At 40.9% G+C, this 18982-nt stretch overlaps 1 protein-coding gene across 1 annotated transcript in view; it reads left to right on the top strand.

The window, feature by feature from the left end:
- LOC132825578 (transmembrane protein 94-like) overlaps positions 1 to 12415 on the top strand; it is a 156054-nt gene extending 143639 nt beyond the window's left edge. Inside the window, 1 exon segment of the mRNA XM_060840958.1 lies at positions 12343 to 12415. Coding sequence (XP_060696941.1) covers positions 12343 to 12415 — 73 coding nt within the window.
- The last annotated feature ends 6567 nt before the right edge of the window (positions 12416 to 18982 follow it).

Here is an 18982-nt window from a genome sequence, read left to right as displayed (position 1 = left end):
TTGAACATTGACGGCTTCAGTATCTGAGGAGTCACAAAAGTGCTGAACATTGTGCAATCAATAGTGAACATCCTCACTTCCGACCTTATGATTAGATTAGATCAGATTCCCTACAGTGTGCAAACAGGCCCTTTGACCCAACCAGTCCACACTGTAGGGAATCTAGTCTACTCAGAGTAACCCACCCAGACCCATTTCCTGCTAATTAATGCACCTAGTGCCCACCTAACTCTATGGGCAATTATAATGGCCAATTCACCTGACGTACACATCTTTGGACTGTGGGAGGAAACTGGAGCACCCAGAGGAAACCCATGTAGACAAGAGGAAAATGTATAAACTCCACATAGACAGTCGCCCAAAGCTGGAATCAAACCTGGGACCGTAGTGCTGTGAGGCAACAGTGCTAACCACTGAGCCACCGTGCCACCCATTATGATGGAGGGAAGGTCATTGATGAAGTAGCTGAAGATATTTGGGTCTAGACATTGCCATGAGGAACTCCTGCAGAGATGTCCTGGAGCTGAGATGATCGACTTCCAACAACCACAGCCATCTGCCTATGTCCAGGTATGATTCCAACAGTGGAGAGCGTGCCCCAGATACCCATGGATTCCAGTTTTGCTAGGGCTTCTTGATGCAACACCTGGTCAAATGTAGTCTTGATGTCAAGGGCTGTCACTCTCACCTCATCTCTAGAATTTAGCTCTTTTGTCCATGTTTGAACCAAAGATACAATGAGGTCAGGAACTGAGTGGCCCTGGTGGAACCCAAACTTGGTGTCAGTGAACAGGTTATTGCTGAGCAGGTACTGCTTCATAGCACTGTTGATGACACCTTACATCACTTTACTGATAATTGAGAGTAGACTAATGGGGCGGTAATTGGCTGAGTTAGATTTGTCCCAGCTGTTGTACATAGCATACCTGGGCAATTCTTCACATTGTCAGGTGTTTTCCAGAGTTGTAACTGTACTGGAAGAGCTTGGCTAGAGGGACACGTTCTAGTGCACTAGTCTTCTGTATTATCACTGGAATGTTTTCAGGGTCATCCTTTGCAGTATCTAGCGCATCCAACCTTTCTTTATATCACATGGAATGAATTGAATTGGCTGAAGATGGGTATCTGTGATGCTAGGGACCACTTGAGGAAGCTGAGATGGATCATTCACTTGGCACTTCAGCTGCAAATGTTTCAGCCATATCTTTTGCATTGATGTATTGGGTTCTTGCATCATTGTAGAAAGGGATATTTGTGGAGCATTCTCCCCCATTGAGTTGTTTAACTGCTCACCACCATTTACAACTGGAAATGGCATGATTGCACAGCTGAGATCTGGTCTGTTGGCTATTTAGCTCCATCCATCACCTGTTGATTAAGCTGGTTGGCATGCTAATAGTCCTGAAGTGTAGCTTCACCAGGTTGATATCTCATTTTTAGGATGTCTGGTGCAGGTCCAAGCAAGCTCTCCTACATTCTCCGTGGAACCAGGTTGATCCCCTGACTTGATGGCAATGATTGAGTGATGGATATGCTGCGGATGAAGCTGCAGATTGTGCTGGAGTAGAATGCGCAGTCTTGAGTTGCTAGCTCGGGTTGAAGTCTGCCTCATTTAGCATGGTGATAGTGTCACAAAACACAATGGAAGGTATTCTCAATGTGAAAGTGAGACTTTATCTCCACAAGGACAGTGCGATGGCTACTCTTACTGATAATGTCATGGACCCATGCATCCTCAGCCAGCAGACTGGGAAGGATGAGAACAAGTATATTTTTCCCTCTTGTTGTTTCCCTCACTACATTCCCCAGACCCAGTCTAGCATCTATGTTCTTTAGACCCTGGTCAGCTCATTGGTAGTGTTTATACTGAACCATTCTTCATAGTTGGCATTGAAACACCTCAGAGTCAAAAAACATTTCACTGGAAAAGAATAGCAGGTCAGGCAGCATCTGAGGAGCAGGAGAATCAATGTTTCAGGTATAAGTCCTTCATCAGGAATGTGAAAGGGGAAGGAGGCTGAGAGATAAATAGGAGGTGGGGTGAGGTTGGGTTGAAGGTAGCTGGGAAGGTGATAGGTGGATGCAAGTGAGGGAGTAATCGTGATAGGTCAGTGGGGAGGGTGGAACGGATATTTAGGAAGGAAGATGAACAGGTAGTACAGGTCAAGAGGTCGGTGTCAAGTTGGAGGATTGGATCTGGGATGAGGTGGGGCCAGGGGGGATTTGGAAACTGGTGAGGTCGATGTTGATGCCATGTGGTTGAAGGGTCCCAAGGTGGAAGATGAGGCATTCTTCCTCCAGTTGTAACGTGGCTTGGATTTGGCGGTGGAGGAGGCCCAAGACTTGCATGTCCTTGGGGGAGTGGGAGGGGAAGTTGAAGTGGTGGGCCACAGAGCAGTGGTGTTTGTTTGCTGTGTATGTGTCCCAGAGATATTTCCAGAAATGCTCTGCGAGTTGGCATGCTGTATCCTTGATGTAGAGGCAACCACATCAAAAGCAACGAACACAGTCTACCCAGAATACATTTTGTGCCCTTGCCACTCTCCAAGTAATATTCAACATACAGGAGTACTGATTCATCCGCTGAGGGAGGACAGTATGTGGTAATGAGAAGGTTTTGTTGTCCATGTTTAACTTGAAGGCATGAGACTCCATGGGGTCCAGAGTTAATGTTGTGGACTCCCAGGTCAACTCCCTTCCAACAGTTTACTACTGTACTGCCATCTCTGCTGGGTCCATCCTGCTAGTGGGACAGGATGTATCCAGGGATGGTGATGGTGGTGTCTGAGGCATTTTCTATAAGATATAATTCTGTGAGTAGGACTATGTTACGCTGTTACTTGACTAGTCTGTGAGGTAGCTCTCTTAATTTTGGCACTGGCCCCAGATGATGGTTAGGAGGATTTCAAATGGTCAACAGGGTTGTTTCTGCCATTATATTTTCTGGTACCTATATCAATGCCAGGTGATCTGTCTAGTTTAATTTCTTTGTTGAAACTTTTGTTGAGCATTTATTGCTTGACCCTTGAGAAGGCGGTGATGAGTTGCCTTCTTGAACTTGCACTGCACATATCATCCAGAGATTGGGTTACTGGGAATTCAGAGCTGAAAATGTGTTGCTGGAAAAGCGCAGCAGGTCAGGCAGCATCCAAGGAGCAGGAGAATCGACGTTTCGGGCATGAGCCCTTCTTCAGTAATGAGGAGAGTGCGCTAAGCAGGCTAAGATAAAAATTAGGGAGGAGGGACTTAGGGGAGGGGCATTGGAAATGCGGTAGGTGGAAGGAGGTTAAGGTGAGGGTGATAAGGTAAGGGTGATAGGCTGGAGTGGGGATGGGCGCGGAGAGGTCAGGAAGAAGATTAGGTCAGGTTAGGAAGGTGGTGCTGAGTTCAAGGGTTGGGACTGAGACAAGGTGGGGGGAGGGGAAATGAGGAAACTGGAGAAGTCTGAGTTCATCCCTTGTGGTTGGAGGGTTCCTATGCAGAAGATGAGGTGCTCTTCCTCCAGCTATGGTCAGGCGATGGAGGAGTCCAAGGACCTGCATGTCCTTGGTGGAGTGGGAGGGGGAGTTGAAGTGTTGAGCCACGGGGTGGTTGGGTTGGTTGGTCTGGGTGTCCCAGAGGTGTTCTCTGAAACGTTCCGCAAGTAGGCGGCCTGTCTCCCTGATATAGAGGAGGCCACATCAGGTGCAGCGGATGCAGTAAATGATGTGTGTGGAGGTGCAGGTGAATTTGTGGTGGATATGGAAGGATCCCTTGGGGCCTTGGAGGGAAGTAAGGGGGGAGGTGTGGGTGCAAGTTTTGCATTTTTTGCGGTTGCAGGGGAAGGTGCCAGGAGTGAAGGTTGGGTTGATGGGGGGTGCTCCCTACCTTTTATCTTAGCTTGCTTGGCACACTTTCCTCATTCCTAAGGAGGGGCTCATGCCCGAAACGTCGATTCTCCTGCTCCTTGGATGCTGCCTGACCTGCTGCGCTTTTCCAGCAACACATTTTCAGCTCTGATCTCCAGCATCTGCAGTCCTCACTTTCTCCTAGAAGATTTTAACCTACTGTGAATCCTCTTACAAGGAATTCTTCCTTGAAGAAGCTCTCTTCCCCCCTCTACAAGGATTTCAGTGTGTCCCTTTCTCACTGCACCCCCCCAGGTCATCTCCTCTGCCCAGAAGCTCTTCTGCTACATTCTCAAACAGACTCGCTACCACAGCCACATCTCCTTCCTCAGCACCTGCCTACAGAATTGACTGACCCAGCACGGACTCCGGACTATGTTCAGACCAACAAAATTTGGACCCAACCAGGACCACCAGTACCTCCAACAAATCCGAAGCCTCCAGCAACAAACCTCCCTCCGGATCCTCCACTCCACGCTTGCTGCCATGCGCCACTACTTACATTCCCTGCAATTAGCCCTACCCCAGCTCAGGGCAACACTCTCACAGACTTGCAAAGGACCTCTACTGTTCTTCAACCTCAGAAGAATCCATACACTAAACAAACAGTTCTTCCTCATTTCCCCTTCTCCCACCTTGTCTCAGTACCAACCTTCGAACTCAGCACCGCCTTCCTAACTTGCAATCTTCTTCCTGACCTTTCCGTCCCCACCCCCACTCCAGCCTATCACCCTCACCTTAACCTCCTTCCACCTATCGCATTTCCAACACCCCTCCCCCAAGTCCCTCCTCCCTACCTTTTATCTTAGCCTGCATGGCACACTTACCTCATTCCTGAGGAAGGGCTCATGCCCGAAACGTCGATTCTCCTGCTCCTTGGATGCTGCCTGACCTGCTGCGCTTTTCCAGCAACACATTTTCAGCTCTGGTCTCCAGCATCTGCAGTCCTCACTGTCTCCTTACTGGGAATTCAGCTTGTTTAAAGTTCCTAACAAAAAACCCTGTGCAATATTCACTTTATAAAATCAACACGTCATAGAGACATGCAAACAAACTTCACAATGTTAAGAAAAAAAACTCTGAATAATAAGTTGGCAAGTTTCAATCACTTCAAAGTAAAGCATTATTGTTTTGCAATTGGAAGTTAAATCAGATGTGGTCATTAATCAGTTGGTGTGAGTTTCATGGTGGAGGCAAAGAATGTGTGTCGTCCTGATGACCTTTACTCGTAAAAGCACTGACAATCATGTTAGTTTGAGGAAATGATTCCAGCTACGACATTGGCAGAGTTCCTGCATGGTTACGATTGCTCATGGTGAGCTGAATTCCTGGAGAGGTGCCAATAGGAAGTGTGTTAGACTTTGGCATTCTGCCTACATAGCATACTCATGTCAGCAAAGCCATCTGTGTTAAGGTAGTAAGATGTCTCCCACAGATGAAGGGATTTCAGCGTCAAAGTCACAGTGAGGTGAGGTTGCTTTTTCCTGATTTCTCTCTACATACAATGGTTGTAAGCATTCACAGGCATTTACCCTCCCCCCACTCTTGAAAGCAGATATCAGATAACTGGATATTTTTACCATGTCTCTTTCTGTAATCAAAAAGCTTAATAGTTCTTAGTTGTATGTTTACATTCATAAAAGTGCAGGTAGGATGGTATGGGAACTGTTCTGGAAAGTGAATAACAAAAAAGGAAATACCAAACTAAGGAAGAATCCACATCATTAATAATGACCACAGATTTACATTGTGGAACAAAGGGTATCTGCAAGGGCTTGTGCAATGTTAACCGGGATTACACGTAGCAGCTACTTGCTATCTATAATGAACAAGGTCAGCGCAGTGTGAAGAAGGGAGGGCTGCTGATATAATATCGTCCAATCTGTACTGTCATCCAAGATCAGTTTCATTCCCAATGAATCAAGGATTTAAAAATATGGCTTTTCAATAAATGCAGATGAATATGAAAAGTCCATAAATTTTCAGAAACAGAAATTACACAATAATTCAATGAAAAAATGCACTCCAAATGCTGCTATCATGAATAATCCTGCATTTAATCATGTCCTAGTGGAAGGTGTAGCTTATATTCTTTCATGTAATTATTCATAAGATGGAACTTTGACAAGCCATCATCAATAAATCAAGTTTCTTTTTTCATTGACGTTGATGCTTCTGTCAACAGTGTATTCCTTGATGCAAATTATTCATCAGTGATCATTTTGATTTGCTCTTGTGGGCGAATGAGTTATACCCTGTAAAAACGTATTTGACACTGAAGAGCGAATTCAATACTTTTATTTTTATGCCATTTGCTTTGCATACTATGAAAACATTGTTGACCACTCATTGCTCGTTGGACCTATTGACCCACTCATGGACTCAGTTGGTACTTATTGGACCTTTTTTGTAATATTCCTGCAAATAAACAGTAGTTTGAATTTCACAATCTGCATTTGGTAAACTATTTTCTGGATGTTTAGCTATGAGTTTTGGATTCAGATTTTCAATGATTCCATTGATTCTGGGTAATCCAAGATGGAGGATGGGAAAAATTTCTGGCTGTAAGAGCTGCTCCTTTTTTGAGGTATTCTAGGTGTTGGAGGTGATTTCCTCGAATTCCAGGAGCAGCAATTACTGTTTTATATGCCGTTGCATTGTTTTGGAACGTTTGGGGAAAAAAAAGTCAAAACAACAGCAGTTTAAAAGGGAGAAGAGCAGATAAAGGAAGGGACATAGTGAGATAATGCAGGAGAGAGAGCGGGAGAGAGAGCGAGAGAGAGAGAGAATCTGCACAGTTCGCGCCTTTGCTGTTTGAATTCGTGTATCACTGGACACCGGAGTGCATCTGGGAAAATTAACAGACAATCAAATTCACAATTAATCTGGAAGGACAAAATTATGAGGGGCATGAATAGGATACATAGGCAAATACTTTTCCCTGGGGTCAGGGAGTCCAGAACTAGAGGGCATTGGTTTAGGGTTAGAGGGGAAAGATATAAGAGAGACCTAAGGGGCAACTTTTTCATGCAGAGGGTGACACGTGTATGGAATGAGCTGCCAAAGGATATGGTGGAGGCTGGTACAATTGCAACATTTAAGAGGCATTTGGATGGGTATATGAAAAGGAAGGGTTTAGAGGGATATGGGCCGGGTGCTGGCAGGTGGGACTAGATTGGGTTGGGATATCTGGTCGGCATGGACAGGTTGGACCGAAGCGTATGTTTTCATGCTGTACATCTCTATAACTCTATGGAAAGACCATATTGCCATACAGCTACTCATGCACTTACTGGCCCTAGTGGGCAGAAGTGTGAACACTAATCTGAACTAAGTAAGCAAAATGGTGGAGAATGGGACTGACAGAACCTAAACCAATCTAAAAGTAACCTAATGCAAATAACATGCTCGTGATAATTGCTCAGCCAACTGTGCAACCACAAGAGTACTTCTTGGAGCATTATTTGAAGCCAAAATAAACATTTTAAATACTGAAGTAATAAATATAATTGTCATGTTGTATTTGGCTCTACAATAAATAAGCCATGTCAATTACTATGGATTAATTCACTTTTGGTAAATCATTTAGTATGTTGCGTCTTATTCCACTGAATGTTGCAGGGATCAATTCCCATCTGACGCTGATCAATCTATTGGTCATTATTGAGTTTAATAAAAACTAACCTTACAAATAGATCATTGGATTCTAAAGTTACACTGAGTGATTGAATCTCTGCAAATAGTCTTCCAATTGTCCTCTATAATTTTAAAAGATTTGCATTGTCTTGAGAAATGATCCACTGAATACCTGTCAACTTTTCTGCTGAGTTGACAGTGTGTGTATTTTTTTGTTTGCTAAGAACAGACTCTGTGTATTAATATATTGCAACTTCCACTGCAAGCAAATGTGTTACTGACAATCCTTGACTAACAATCTTAAATTGATTATCAGTATAATTCTTTGCATACATCCAGGACCAATTACAGAATTACATCTAATAGCAGACATGATAATGCAAGTTTTACCAGCATGCCAGTATGGTCATAGTCAGTACCCCTGCTTGTTATAAATGGTGTAGAGATGTGCTGTTTGATAGGATGTGTCACAGTTATTGGGGTGTATGGCCTACATGCCTAACATCATACTACCATTGAAATTTGCAATGGCCTGACCACAGTCAACCTGTCTGGTTTAAAATTCAAACAAACCCTGGCAGTTAACTGTCAATCATGATTGCTAGAAGCATTCTCCATGGAAATACCTCTTGTAAAGTGTCCTAATGAGTGCAACATGGAAAGTTTTGACAACATCTGCCATTTTCCAGCAATACACAAGTACTGTACTACCATAGAATTATCTTTCTGGCACATGGTTTTTCCTTGCCCAACAGCAGTTTACATTTGGTGCCATATCAAGGGGTTATCTTCAGCTGCAACAGCTGTGATGTCAGCAAATTGCTAAGCAGACTGTAGTATTCACACACAGCAGAATGGCAAGTTACAAAACTGCTTTTATGTTTTATGTCAAAATTTTCAGCAAGTAAAATAAGTAGAACATAGAACATTACAGCGCAGTACAGGCCCTTCAGCCCTTGATGTTGTGCCAACCTGTGGAACCCATCTATCCATCTATTCATCCATATGTTTATCCAAAACCATTTAAATGCCCTTAAAGTTGGCAAGTCTATTACTGTTGCAGGTAGTATGTTCCACATCTCTAGGACTCCCTTGAGTAAATTTTAATGATTATACTGCAGTAAGAGCTAAAATAAAGATAAACAAACATTTAGAAAATTTGTGTTTTCGATCAATGAAAAGAAACTGGATATTCCATAAATATAAAATTACCTTTTCAGTACCAATGAATACTGTTAGCAGTAATTTTGAATTTAGTACATAGTTAAAAATCTAATGACATTTCAATCAACAATATGTATCATTTTAAAAGTTTTATCTAGTGAGAACAGTGTAGAAATAAAACCTCTCTGAATGTATTCTATAGAGTGGGGAATGGGGTGTCTTAACAGCATATCTAGAGCAAGGATGAATCATTGATGGAAACTTCTGGATTTCTGGTTCACTCTTTATATATGTAACATTCAGAAATTGTTGTCAGTTTCTTTAAAAGGAATGATTCCCAAAGTCTTCTAGAATTTCTGTGGATGATCACAAAATGCTCTTCTTTAGGCCAAACTTCTGAGGGCATAACTTAGTTGATTTTATTCAATTGTGAAAAGCTATACTTCATTTTTGTATATGAATTGTGCTGACTTAATTAATTTTATCTTAACTCGAGTCAGAAGATATGGGTTGAAGTCTTCCTCCAAGCACTAGGCAATGGCCATCTCCAACAAAAGAGAGTCTAAACATCATCCTTGGATGGGGCTGTAATTAGGGTCAAAAGCTGGAAAAGCACAGCTGGTCAGGTAGCATCCGAGGAGCAGGAAAGTTGACGTTTCGAGCATAAGATCTTCATCAACATTCCTGATGAAGAACTTATGCTCGAAATGTCAACTCTTCTGGTTCTCAGATGCTGCTTGATGGGCTGCCTTTCCCGCACCACATTTGTTGACTCTGATCTCTAGCATCTGCAGTCCTCTCTTTGTCCCTGGGGCTGGAATTGGCTGAGTTGAAATAGTCCTGCTTTTTGTTACAGGATAGATAATTTTCATGATTGTTAGGGAGATGCCAGTGTTGTAGTTGTACTGGAACAGCTTGGTCAGAGGTGCAGAAAGTTCTGGAGGACAAGCTTTCAGTACTACTGCTGCAGTGTTTTTGGGGACCATATTCTAAGCAATATTCAGTCCCCTCAGCCATTTCTCGATATCATGTGGAGTGAATTAAATTGGCTGAGGACTGGTATCTGCGATGCTGGGGGAGACGGAGATGGATCATCATGTCTAAATACTATTGCAAATGCAGCCATATTATCTTTTGCACCTGAAAATAGAAACTGCTCAAGAAACTGTGCAGATGTGGCAACTTCTGTGGAGAGGAAACAGGGTAACTGTTTCAAATCCAGTGAACCTTCTTAAGAACAACTTCTTCTGTGTTACCATCTCTGCTGGATCTGTTCTTCCAGTGAGACTAGACATACACAGAGATGGTGATGGTATTATCTGTGAGATTGTGTGCAAAGCATGATTCCATATGAACAGTTAAGTCAGGCTGTTGCTTAACTAATCTTTAAAACAGGTCTCAATTTTGGCACTAGATCCCAGATGTTGGGAAGGAGGACTTGGCAAAATTAACAGAGCTGAGTTTCCAGTTATCATTTCAAGCGCCTAGGTTGATGTCAAGTGTCAATTCCGATTTTGGGACTTTTTTTAGTGGTTTGAATACATCTGAATGGCTTAACTAGAGTATTTCAAAGGGCAGTTACTTACATCACTGTGGGTCAGGGGTCACATGCAGGCAAGACTAGGTAAGGATAGCAGTATTCCTTCCACAAGGAACATAAATGAAACAAAGGGTTTTTACAACAATCAATAATCAGTTCATGGTCATCATTAGACATTTAATTCCATATTTTACTGAATTCAAATTTCTCCATCTGTCATTGTGAAATATGAATCATGGTCTCCAGAATATCATCTGGATCATTTGGGTGGCATGGTGGGTCAGTGGTTAGCACTGCTGCCTCACAGCACCAGGGACCCAGGTTTGATTCCAGCCTTGGGTGACTGTATGGAGTTTTTGCACATTCTCCCCGTGTCTGCATGGGTTTCTTCCGGGTGCTCCGGTTTCCTTCCACAGTCCAAAGATGTGGCGGTCAGGTGAAGTGGCCATTCTAAATTGCCCATAGTGTTAAGCGCTTTAGTCAGAGAGAGATGGGTCTGGGTGGGTTACTCTTCAGAGGGTCGGTGTGGACTTGTTAGGCCGAAGGGCCTGTTTCCACACTGTAGGGTATCTAATCTCTGAATGTTTAGACCAGCAACAGCACCACAACATCATCACCCCCTCTTAAAGGGGAAGTTGAAATCTCTGCTTTCTGACAGAATTTAAGTGCTCACATTCACCAATATGACTAACCTCACTTGGGGTTGTTTTAGTGCTCCTGATTTGCCATTTTGAACAACAGATTAACCAGTTTGTATGGTGGCTGCCCTGAAATTCAGTTCTTTGGTTATCTATAATTTGAAAGAGACTTTTCAAAGGTAACTTACTTGGTGATTCACAAGTCCTGCTTACTTTGAAGCTGTCACAAATAACTTTAGTTTAGAAACAGTTCCCTTTGATTATTGCCAAATTGGATCATTTTCATCTCTCCTCAGTGACAGAAAATTCCTAATGCAAATTAAACTTGCAGTGTATAAGACAATATATTCAAGTAATTCTTCATGATCTACAGTCCCGAACCATGCAACAAAGAGATGTCTTCAGCTCATGTATGACATGTAGCACCAAGCTGTAAGTAGAATTTATGACAAGTTGGGGAAATGGTTTGTGAAGGAGGCTATGACCTACACTGGCCCATTGTCTAATCCTTTAGGAGAAACATCTAGTCCAATTCCTTACACTTGATTCATCCATCTCCAGTTGTTTTGACCTAGAGACTGACACTACTATGAAACTAATTTCTCCTCAATGGATGTAAAACACTTACATTTTAGAGAATTGCTGCCATGTCAAAAGGTGCTTTGCATGTATCCTTGCACAGCGCTAAAAGCAGATGTGATCCAGCTCCTGAAGAAGCTGAGGTTTGGAATAATCACAACAGGAAGGCGGTACTGAAGGCTGAATGGAAACAAGTGTTCATGTTTCTAGAATGCAGTATTTTTTAATTGAGTCATAGTGAGACATATCTTATGAAAGGCTGTGTGCTCATCGTACCACTTGGTCTCAAATCCACTTAATAACCAACTACTTACTACCTCTGGAAGGGTTAGTGGCAGCAAGTATTAATAACTCTTTCAGAATTATCATTTTCATGGTGACACTTGAAACAATGAGATATAGGACTGCATTAATTCTCTATCCCAACTGCAGTATAGAACAGGCCCACAATATGCCAGGACACTGTTGTTGACTAAGCAACCAGGTTCCCTGTTCAGATATAGAGTGTTGGATCTGCTTCTGTGAACTGGAGTCCTTCTTTCTCAAGTCCAGTTAACTCTACAAATGAATGCATTAAAGGATACTGTGGTCCAAATTCAACAAGCACCAAAATATTTAGCAATATTTTAAGGTGATTGCATCTCTACAGGTCCACATACACAGTTTATCCATAGGTTTTGGCTCTTGCCAGCCTGCTTAAGTTCTCAGGATTTATTTAATGTGAATTGCAAGTCACGATAAAGAAAACTGATGCAGTTTGGGTTTTTCACAATTATTTGGTTTGACAGTTCATGTAGGATGACTAGTCTCTGCAAATCTTCAACACCTGGCTGACCATAGCCAAAAAGCCTCAAATGGACAAATCTGACATTTTTGTTTGATGTTTTTGTGTTTACAGAATGCGAATGCATTATCAAAAGAAACAGAAGTTACAGTTTGATACCAAGCTTGGAATGAATTCTCCATTCTGAGAGAAATTGGGAATAACTCACTTTCTACATTTAAAAAAGAATAATCTTTATGCTTTTAGAACTGAGAATTAACACGTCCTTCAGATATAACCTGAGGAAGTTAGACCTTTATTCTACTTTTAACCAAATGTTGAAAAAGAATGTAGTAAAATAATAGTTTGTGACATAAATAATGGATAAGTAATTAGAAAAACACTTTAAAATACTTCATTATGTTTTTAAAATGGAGATTTTGTTTGATTTCTGTATTTCCATAATAAAATTAATTCATCAATTTATATTAGTCATAAATTTGCACATTATTTATTTACATTATTAGTTATTCCCTGCTATACATGAATCTATTAACAGAATCTGTGAATACATTATTCAACATATGTTCTTAATGCTGATCAAGAAAGGCTTAAAATTGTTCCTGTATCTGTCAAAAAGGACAGTGCAACATTTAATTAGTTGTTTTCTGCCATTGAGTGCAGTGCAAGAGAGGAAACAGATGGTTGTAAAACGTTGGGGAGACTTGAATCAGTTAAACAACGGATTCAAATAGAATAAGAAAGCTGCAGGTATTTTAACATGGAATGAAATATATTTCTCATGATAAATTTGATTCACATTTAGAAAAACAAATGACAAATAGTTTTGAATTGGTATTTGCTGTCCATGTATTTCTTATTAATTTGTCGTTACTATTATTAACATTGTTGATCTATATTATTTAGGGGACTTTTTCACAATGTTGTTTACCAAATGCTAAATGATATTAGATGGTTTGTAAACCCGTGATGACACATGTGGAAACACGGTCAGCTAATGGATTGGTCAGAGTCAAGATTAGAGTGGTGCTGGAATAGCACAGCAGGTCAGGCAGCATTCGAGGAGCAGGAAAATCGACTTTTCAGGCAGGAGCCCTTAATTTCCTGCTCCTCGGATGCTGTCTGACCTGTTGTGCTTTTCCAGCACCACTCTAATCTTGACTCTGATCTCCAGCATCTGCAGTCCTCACTTTCGCCTAACAGATTGGTCATACAATATTCCTTTCATTTGTGAAAACTATGTCACATGGATGCAGGAAGTGCAACACGAATCTAGTTTCTCTGCAGAAAACCACAAGCAATTTGAATTGTTTTGGTGGTGTGGGACCAGCTGCCGGAGATGCTAACTTCAATTTTCCGCTTGTGACTGCAGCTGGTGCAAGTCTACTTTTTGTAAATCTTCAAGCAGTCCACCGAACCATAATGTTATTAAAAGTTAAGCTTTCAATGTTAGAAACTGACACAATTGCAATCTCTTTTGCAGTTTTAAAGATTACACCATTAGAGTAGTCTATTCTTAAGGATGCTGTCACAGGACACCAAGCCTGTTCAGACAGTATTAGTCTACACAGTGTCCATGCTAAAAATCAGTAAAAGTGTCAATCTCATATGTGTAGAATCACTAATATGTAAACTGAAAGTGCCACATATAAAAGCAATGAAAAATATCAATTTAAACAGCAAATTCAGATCATTATGATATTTTTGCATGTGTATCCTGATAAATAAATAAAATGAAACAAAAGAAGCTGGCTTGCATTAAAGATGTATTTTGGTCAGGCTATATAAACTGCATCAAAAATTGATCATTTCATAAACAATTCTGCAATTCAAAATTAAAACACAGCAAGGACATTCTTTTAAGTACAAAATCAAATTTTCTTATAATTGTCAATAGAAAAGTTGCTGTCTCAGGTAGATTAACTATATTTTGTGCATTGATTATCATGGGATAATAAGAACATTTTATACTTCAAATTATTTCTAAACATTATGGAATGATTGGAAAATGCTTTGGAATTCAATTATAGGATTGTGGGATAATGTCAAATGTTGAATCTCTTGCTGTTCACATAAATTTATACACGTTAATTGAGAACGGCAATGTTTTAATGTATCACTTTTTTTGCAAGTGCTCATTACACAGAGTTGTGTGTTTTATTTTATAACTTGCATAATATGGTGAAACCTCATTATGTTTGCCAGATGTTACCTGTATAACGCACTTAGGTTAGCATGTAATGTATTTAGGTTAGCACATCCATGTCCCAGTAAATGTAAATTATTCTATTCTCAGTTCTAGGGTGACAGTGGATGCCAATTACAAAATCACACATTATTTTTCCCCTCTACTTATGAAATGCACACTAGGGTAACATTAGCATTAATACCTGACAAATTAAAATGCACTAGGCTTACTGACAGGATGTAAAGAGCCAGCAGCTCCACTGAGCAGCAAAAAAGACATTATACCAATCTGAAAAATTTCAATATAAATAATAGATACTATGGATAGAAATTGAAGAGGGTGACTAATCTTTGTAAATGGCCCATAGATAGAAGATACCATCCAACAAAATTATCCAAAAGTAGGCAAAATGAAATTTTCAACTGAATGCTTTCACATTTGAAAAACATCGCATGCATTTTCCAGACAGGTTACGGAATGCTAGATACTTGCATTCAGTTAAAAACTTTATTTGAAGCAGATTCACAGAACCTTTGAAAGACTCCATTCCCAGAAGTGCTGCCTCACAGCTGCCATATCTGAATATATTATCTTTTGAGATTCTCCCTGTTGCCTTCAAATTCCTCCCAAACTGTAGCAGCCTTTGATAGTCTCCTTCACTATCCTCTTGCGACAATGTTCTTCCAAATTTATGCTTGTACCTGTTTCTGATTTTGATTTAATTTATTATTGTCACATGTACTGAAATACATTGAAAAGTATTGTTTTAAGACCACAAGAAATAGGTGTGGAAATAAGGCCATTCAGCCCATCGAGTCTACTCTGCTATTCAATCATGGCTGATGGGCATTTCAACGCCACTTACCTGCACTCTTCCTGTATCCCTTAATTCCTTGCGAGATTAAATATTTATTAATCTCTGCCTTGAAGACATTTAACATCCCGGCCTCCACTGCGCTCTGTGGCAGTGAATTCCACAGGCACACCACTCTCCGGCTGAAGAAATGTCTCCTCATTTCCATTCTAAATTGATCCCCTCTAATTCCAAGGCTGTGCCCACGAGTCCTAGTATCCCACCTGACGGAAACAATTTTCCAGCGTCCACCGTTCCTAAGCCATGCATTATCTTGTAAGCTTCTATTAGATCTCCCCTCAACCTTCTGAACTCCAATGAATACAATCCCAGGATCCTCAGGCCTACTATTCCAGGGGTCATCCGTGTGAATCTCCACTGGACACGCTCCGGTGCCAGCATGTCCTTTCTGAGGTGTGGGGCCCAAAACTGGACACAGTATTCTAAATGGGGCCTAACCAGCGCTTTATAAAGTCTTAGTAGCACTTCACTGCTTTTACATTCCAACCCTCTGGAAATAAATGACAACATTACATTTGCTTTCTTAACCACTGACTCAATCTGCAAGTCATCCTTTAGAGAATCCTGTACTAGCATTCCCAGCTCCCTTTGTACTTTGGCTTTATGAATTTTCTCGCCGTTTATTAAATAATCCTTGCCTGTGCTCTTTTTTCCAAAGTTCAAGACCTCGCATTTGCTCACATTGAATTTCATCAGCCAGTTCTTGCACCATTCTCCTAAACTGTCTAAATCTTTCTGCAGCATGTCCACCTCCTCAGAACTACCTGCATGTCCACCTAACTTCGTATCATCAGCGAACTTCGCCAGAATGCCTCTAGTCTTTTCATCAAGACCATTTATATATAAAGTGACTGCTGCAGCCCCAACACTGAACTCTGCGGGACACCGCATGTCACCAGCTGCCATTCCAAAAAAGAACCTTTTATCCTAACTCTCTGCCTTTCTGTCAGACAGCCAATCCTCAATCCATGCCAGTAGCTCACCTTGACACCATGGGCCCTCACCTTATTCAGCAGCATCCCGTGAGGAACCTTATCAAAGGCTTTTTGGAAGTCTAGGTAGATAGCATCCACTATGTTTCCCAGGTCTAACCTACTTGTTACATCTTCAAAGAATTCTAACAAGTTTGTCAGGCACGACTTCCTCTTACTAAATCCATGCTGACTTGTTCTGATTCGACCCTGCATTCCAAAAATTTAGAAATCTTATCCTTAACAATGAATTCTAGAATTTTACCTACAACCGAGGTTAGGCTAATCGGCCTATAATTTTCCATCTTTTGTCTTAGTCTTTTCTTGAACAAAAGGGTTACGACAGCAATTTTCCAATCATTTGGGACTTTCACTGACTCCAGTGATCTTTGAAAGATTACAACCAACCCCTCCGCTATTTCTTCAGCTACCTCCCTCATAATTCTAGGATGTAGCCCAGCGGGGCCAGGAGATTTGTCAATTTTTAGACCTTTTAGATTATCAAATACTTTCTCCTTTGTAATGGCCACCTTTGTAATATTCAACTCTGCCCCTTGATTCTCCTTCATTGTTGGGATGTTACCCATGTCTTCCACTGTGAAGATTGAGTCAAAGTATTTATTAAGTTCTTCAGCTATTTCCTTATCTCCCATCACTAGCCTTCCTGCACCAATTTGGAGTGACCCAATCACTACTTCTACCTCTCGTTTGTCTCTTATGTATTGAAAGAAATTTTTACTATCATTTCTAATATTATTGGCTAGCTTATCTTCATATTTGATCCTCTCCTTCCTTATTTCTCTCTTTGTCATCCTCTGTTTGTTTTTGTAGTCTTCCCAATCTTCTGATTTCCCAGTACTCTTGGCCTCTTTATAGGGTCTCTCTTTTTCAGTGATACATTTCCTGAGTTCCCGACTCACAAGTCTAAAGTCCTAGTGACCACCTTATTTATCCTTTTTGCCAGAACACTGGATCCAGATCTGTTCAGGTGGAGACTGTCCCATCGGTACAATCGCCCTGGTTCCAAAACTGATGCCAATGTCTCATGAAATGGAAACCCTCTTTCCCACCCCAATCTCTTAGCCACATGTTTACTTCCCTAATTTTCTTATCCCTATGCCAATTAGCATATGGCTCCGGCAGTAATCCAGAGATTATGACCCTTGAGGCCCTGTTCTTCAATTTCCTTCCTAGTGCTTTATACTCCCCATAGCCTTGCCTATGTTGTTTGTGCCAACGTGGAACACAACAACTGGATCCTCCCCCTCCCGCTCCAATATCCCTTCAAGCCGTTCGGAGATGTCCTGCACCCTGGCACTGGGCTGGCAACACACCACGCGAGACTCCCAAACTGGCTCACAAAGGATACTATCTGTCCCCCTAATTATAGAATCCCCTATAAAAACTACTTGCCTTTTTGCTCCCCCCTCTTGAATGGAAGTTTTGCATGTTATTCAGACAAATCATACCTTACATAAGTAAATCAGGGGAAAAGAACAGAATGCAGAATATTGCATACAGAATATAGTGTTACAGAGAAGGTGCAGACAAAGATCAACACTAATATATAAGAGGTTAATTTGTAAATTTGATAACAGCAGGAAAAAAAGGTCTTCTTGAATCTGTTGGTACGTGTTTCAAACTTATGTATCTTCTGCCTGATGGAAGAGGGTGGGAGAGAGTATAATCAGGATGTCTTTGATTATGTTGGCTGCTTTTCTAAGGCAGCGAGAAGTATAGACTGAGTCAATGGGATGGAATGCTGGTTTGCGAGATGTATTGGGCTGTGTTCATAACTCTCTGTGATCTTTTGTGGATTTGGGAACAGCAATTGCCATACCAAGCTGTGATGCATCTGGATAGAATGCAGGTGAAGTGAAGAGGATAGATAAGCAATAAGAGTTTGCCCTTTTTCAAATAATGTTATTAAATCCATAACTATATTAGAGACCACAAGAGACACTCAAACTGTTTTATTTGAGAAATCCAGAGAAAGATCTAGATTTCACCCCCCAAAAGTGCAATGAAAGCAAACGTTTAAGTAAACGGATAGGTGGAGAGTATATTGAACTTCCAGAGTACAAAGTATAATTGGAGTGGGACTTGTTATCTGGAATAGAGGTAACAGAATTGATTAAGACATTACCCATGAATGGAATCACTCCTGGGTAATGATATAGCAAGAGTGAAAGTTATAGCTTTATGTATAGTCAGGCAAAGTCCAGTCAAAGATAAAAAGCTTTATCTTATGTATAATCAGTCAAAGAATAGTTCAGGAACAGTTCTATCTTATACAGTAATCAGAGCAATGACTAAATAAGTCCAGTATTTGAGGTCACAGAAATACCACAAAAAGGTGCTGGGGTAGCTGATACTATTTAAAGGGAGTATTTCCACACATTTCATTAACTGCTCAAAAAAGCAGAAACGAATAAAACAGAAATTTCTGGAGAAATTCAGCAAATCTTCAGGATGTGGAGAAAAAAAAGTTAAAGTTTCGAGTTGAGTGACCCTTCAGAGTTTGAGTTTCTCCAGAAATCTCTATTTTTGTTTGTTTCAGATCTCCAGGATTCAGTGTTCTTTATTGTAGAAAGCAAATCCAGAGTTATCTAAGTTATAAAAAGGGAGCTCATACTGCAGCTAAGGTGAAGGAATTCTAGAATTTTATTGTATTAAGAACAGTGTTCTGATGATACAGTAGAAATACCCTCACAGACCTGC

Source organism: Hemiscyllium ocellatum, chromosome 20 (genome assembly GCF_020745735.1).
Source record: "Hemiscyllium ocellatum isolate sHemOce1 chromosome 20, sHemOce1.pat.X.cur, whole genome shotgun sequence".
In the NCBI taxonomy this organism is placed as follows: domain Eukaryota; kingdom Metazoa; phylum Chordata; class Chondrichthyes; order Orectolobiformes; family Hemiscylliidae; genus Hemiscyllium; species Hemiscyllium ocellatum.
The sequence above is the reverse complement of the archived record's forward strand: the minus strand, read 5'-3'. Positions and strand labels throughout refer to the sequence as shown.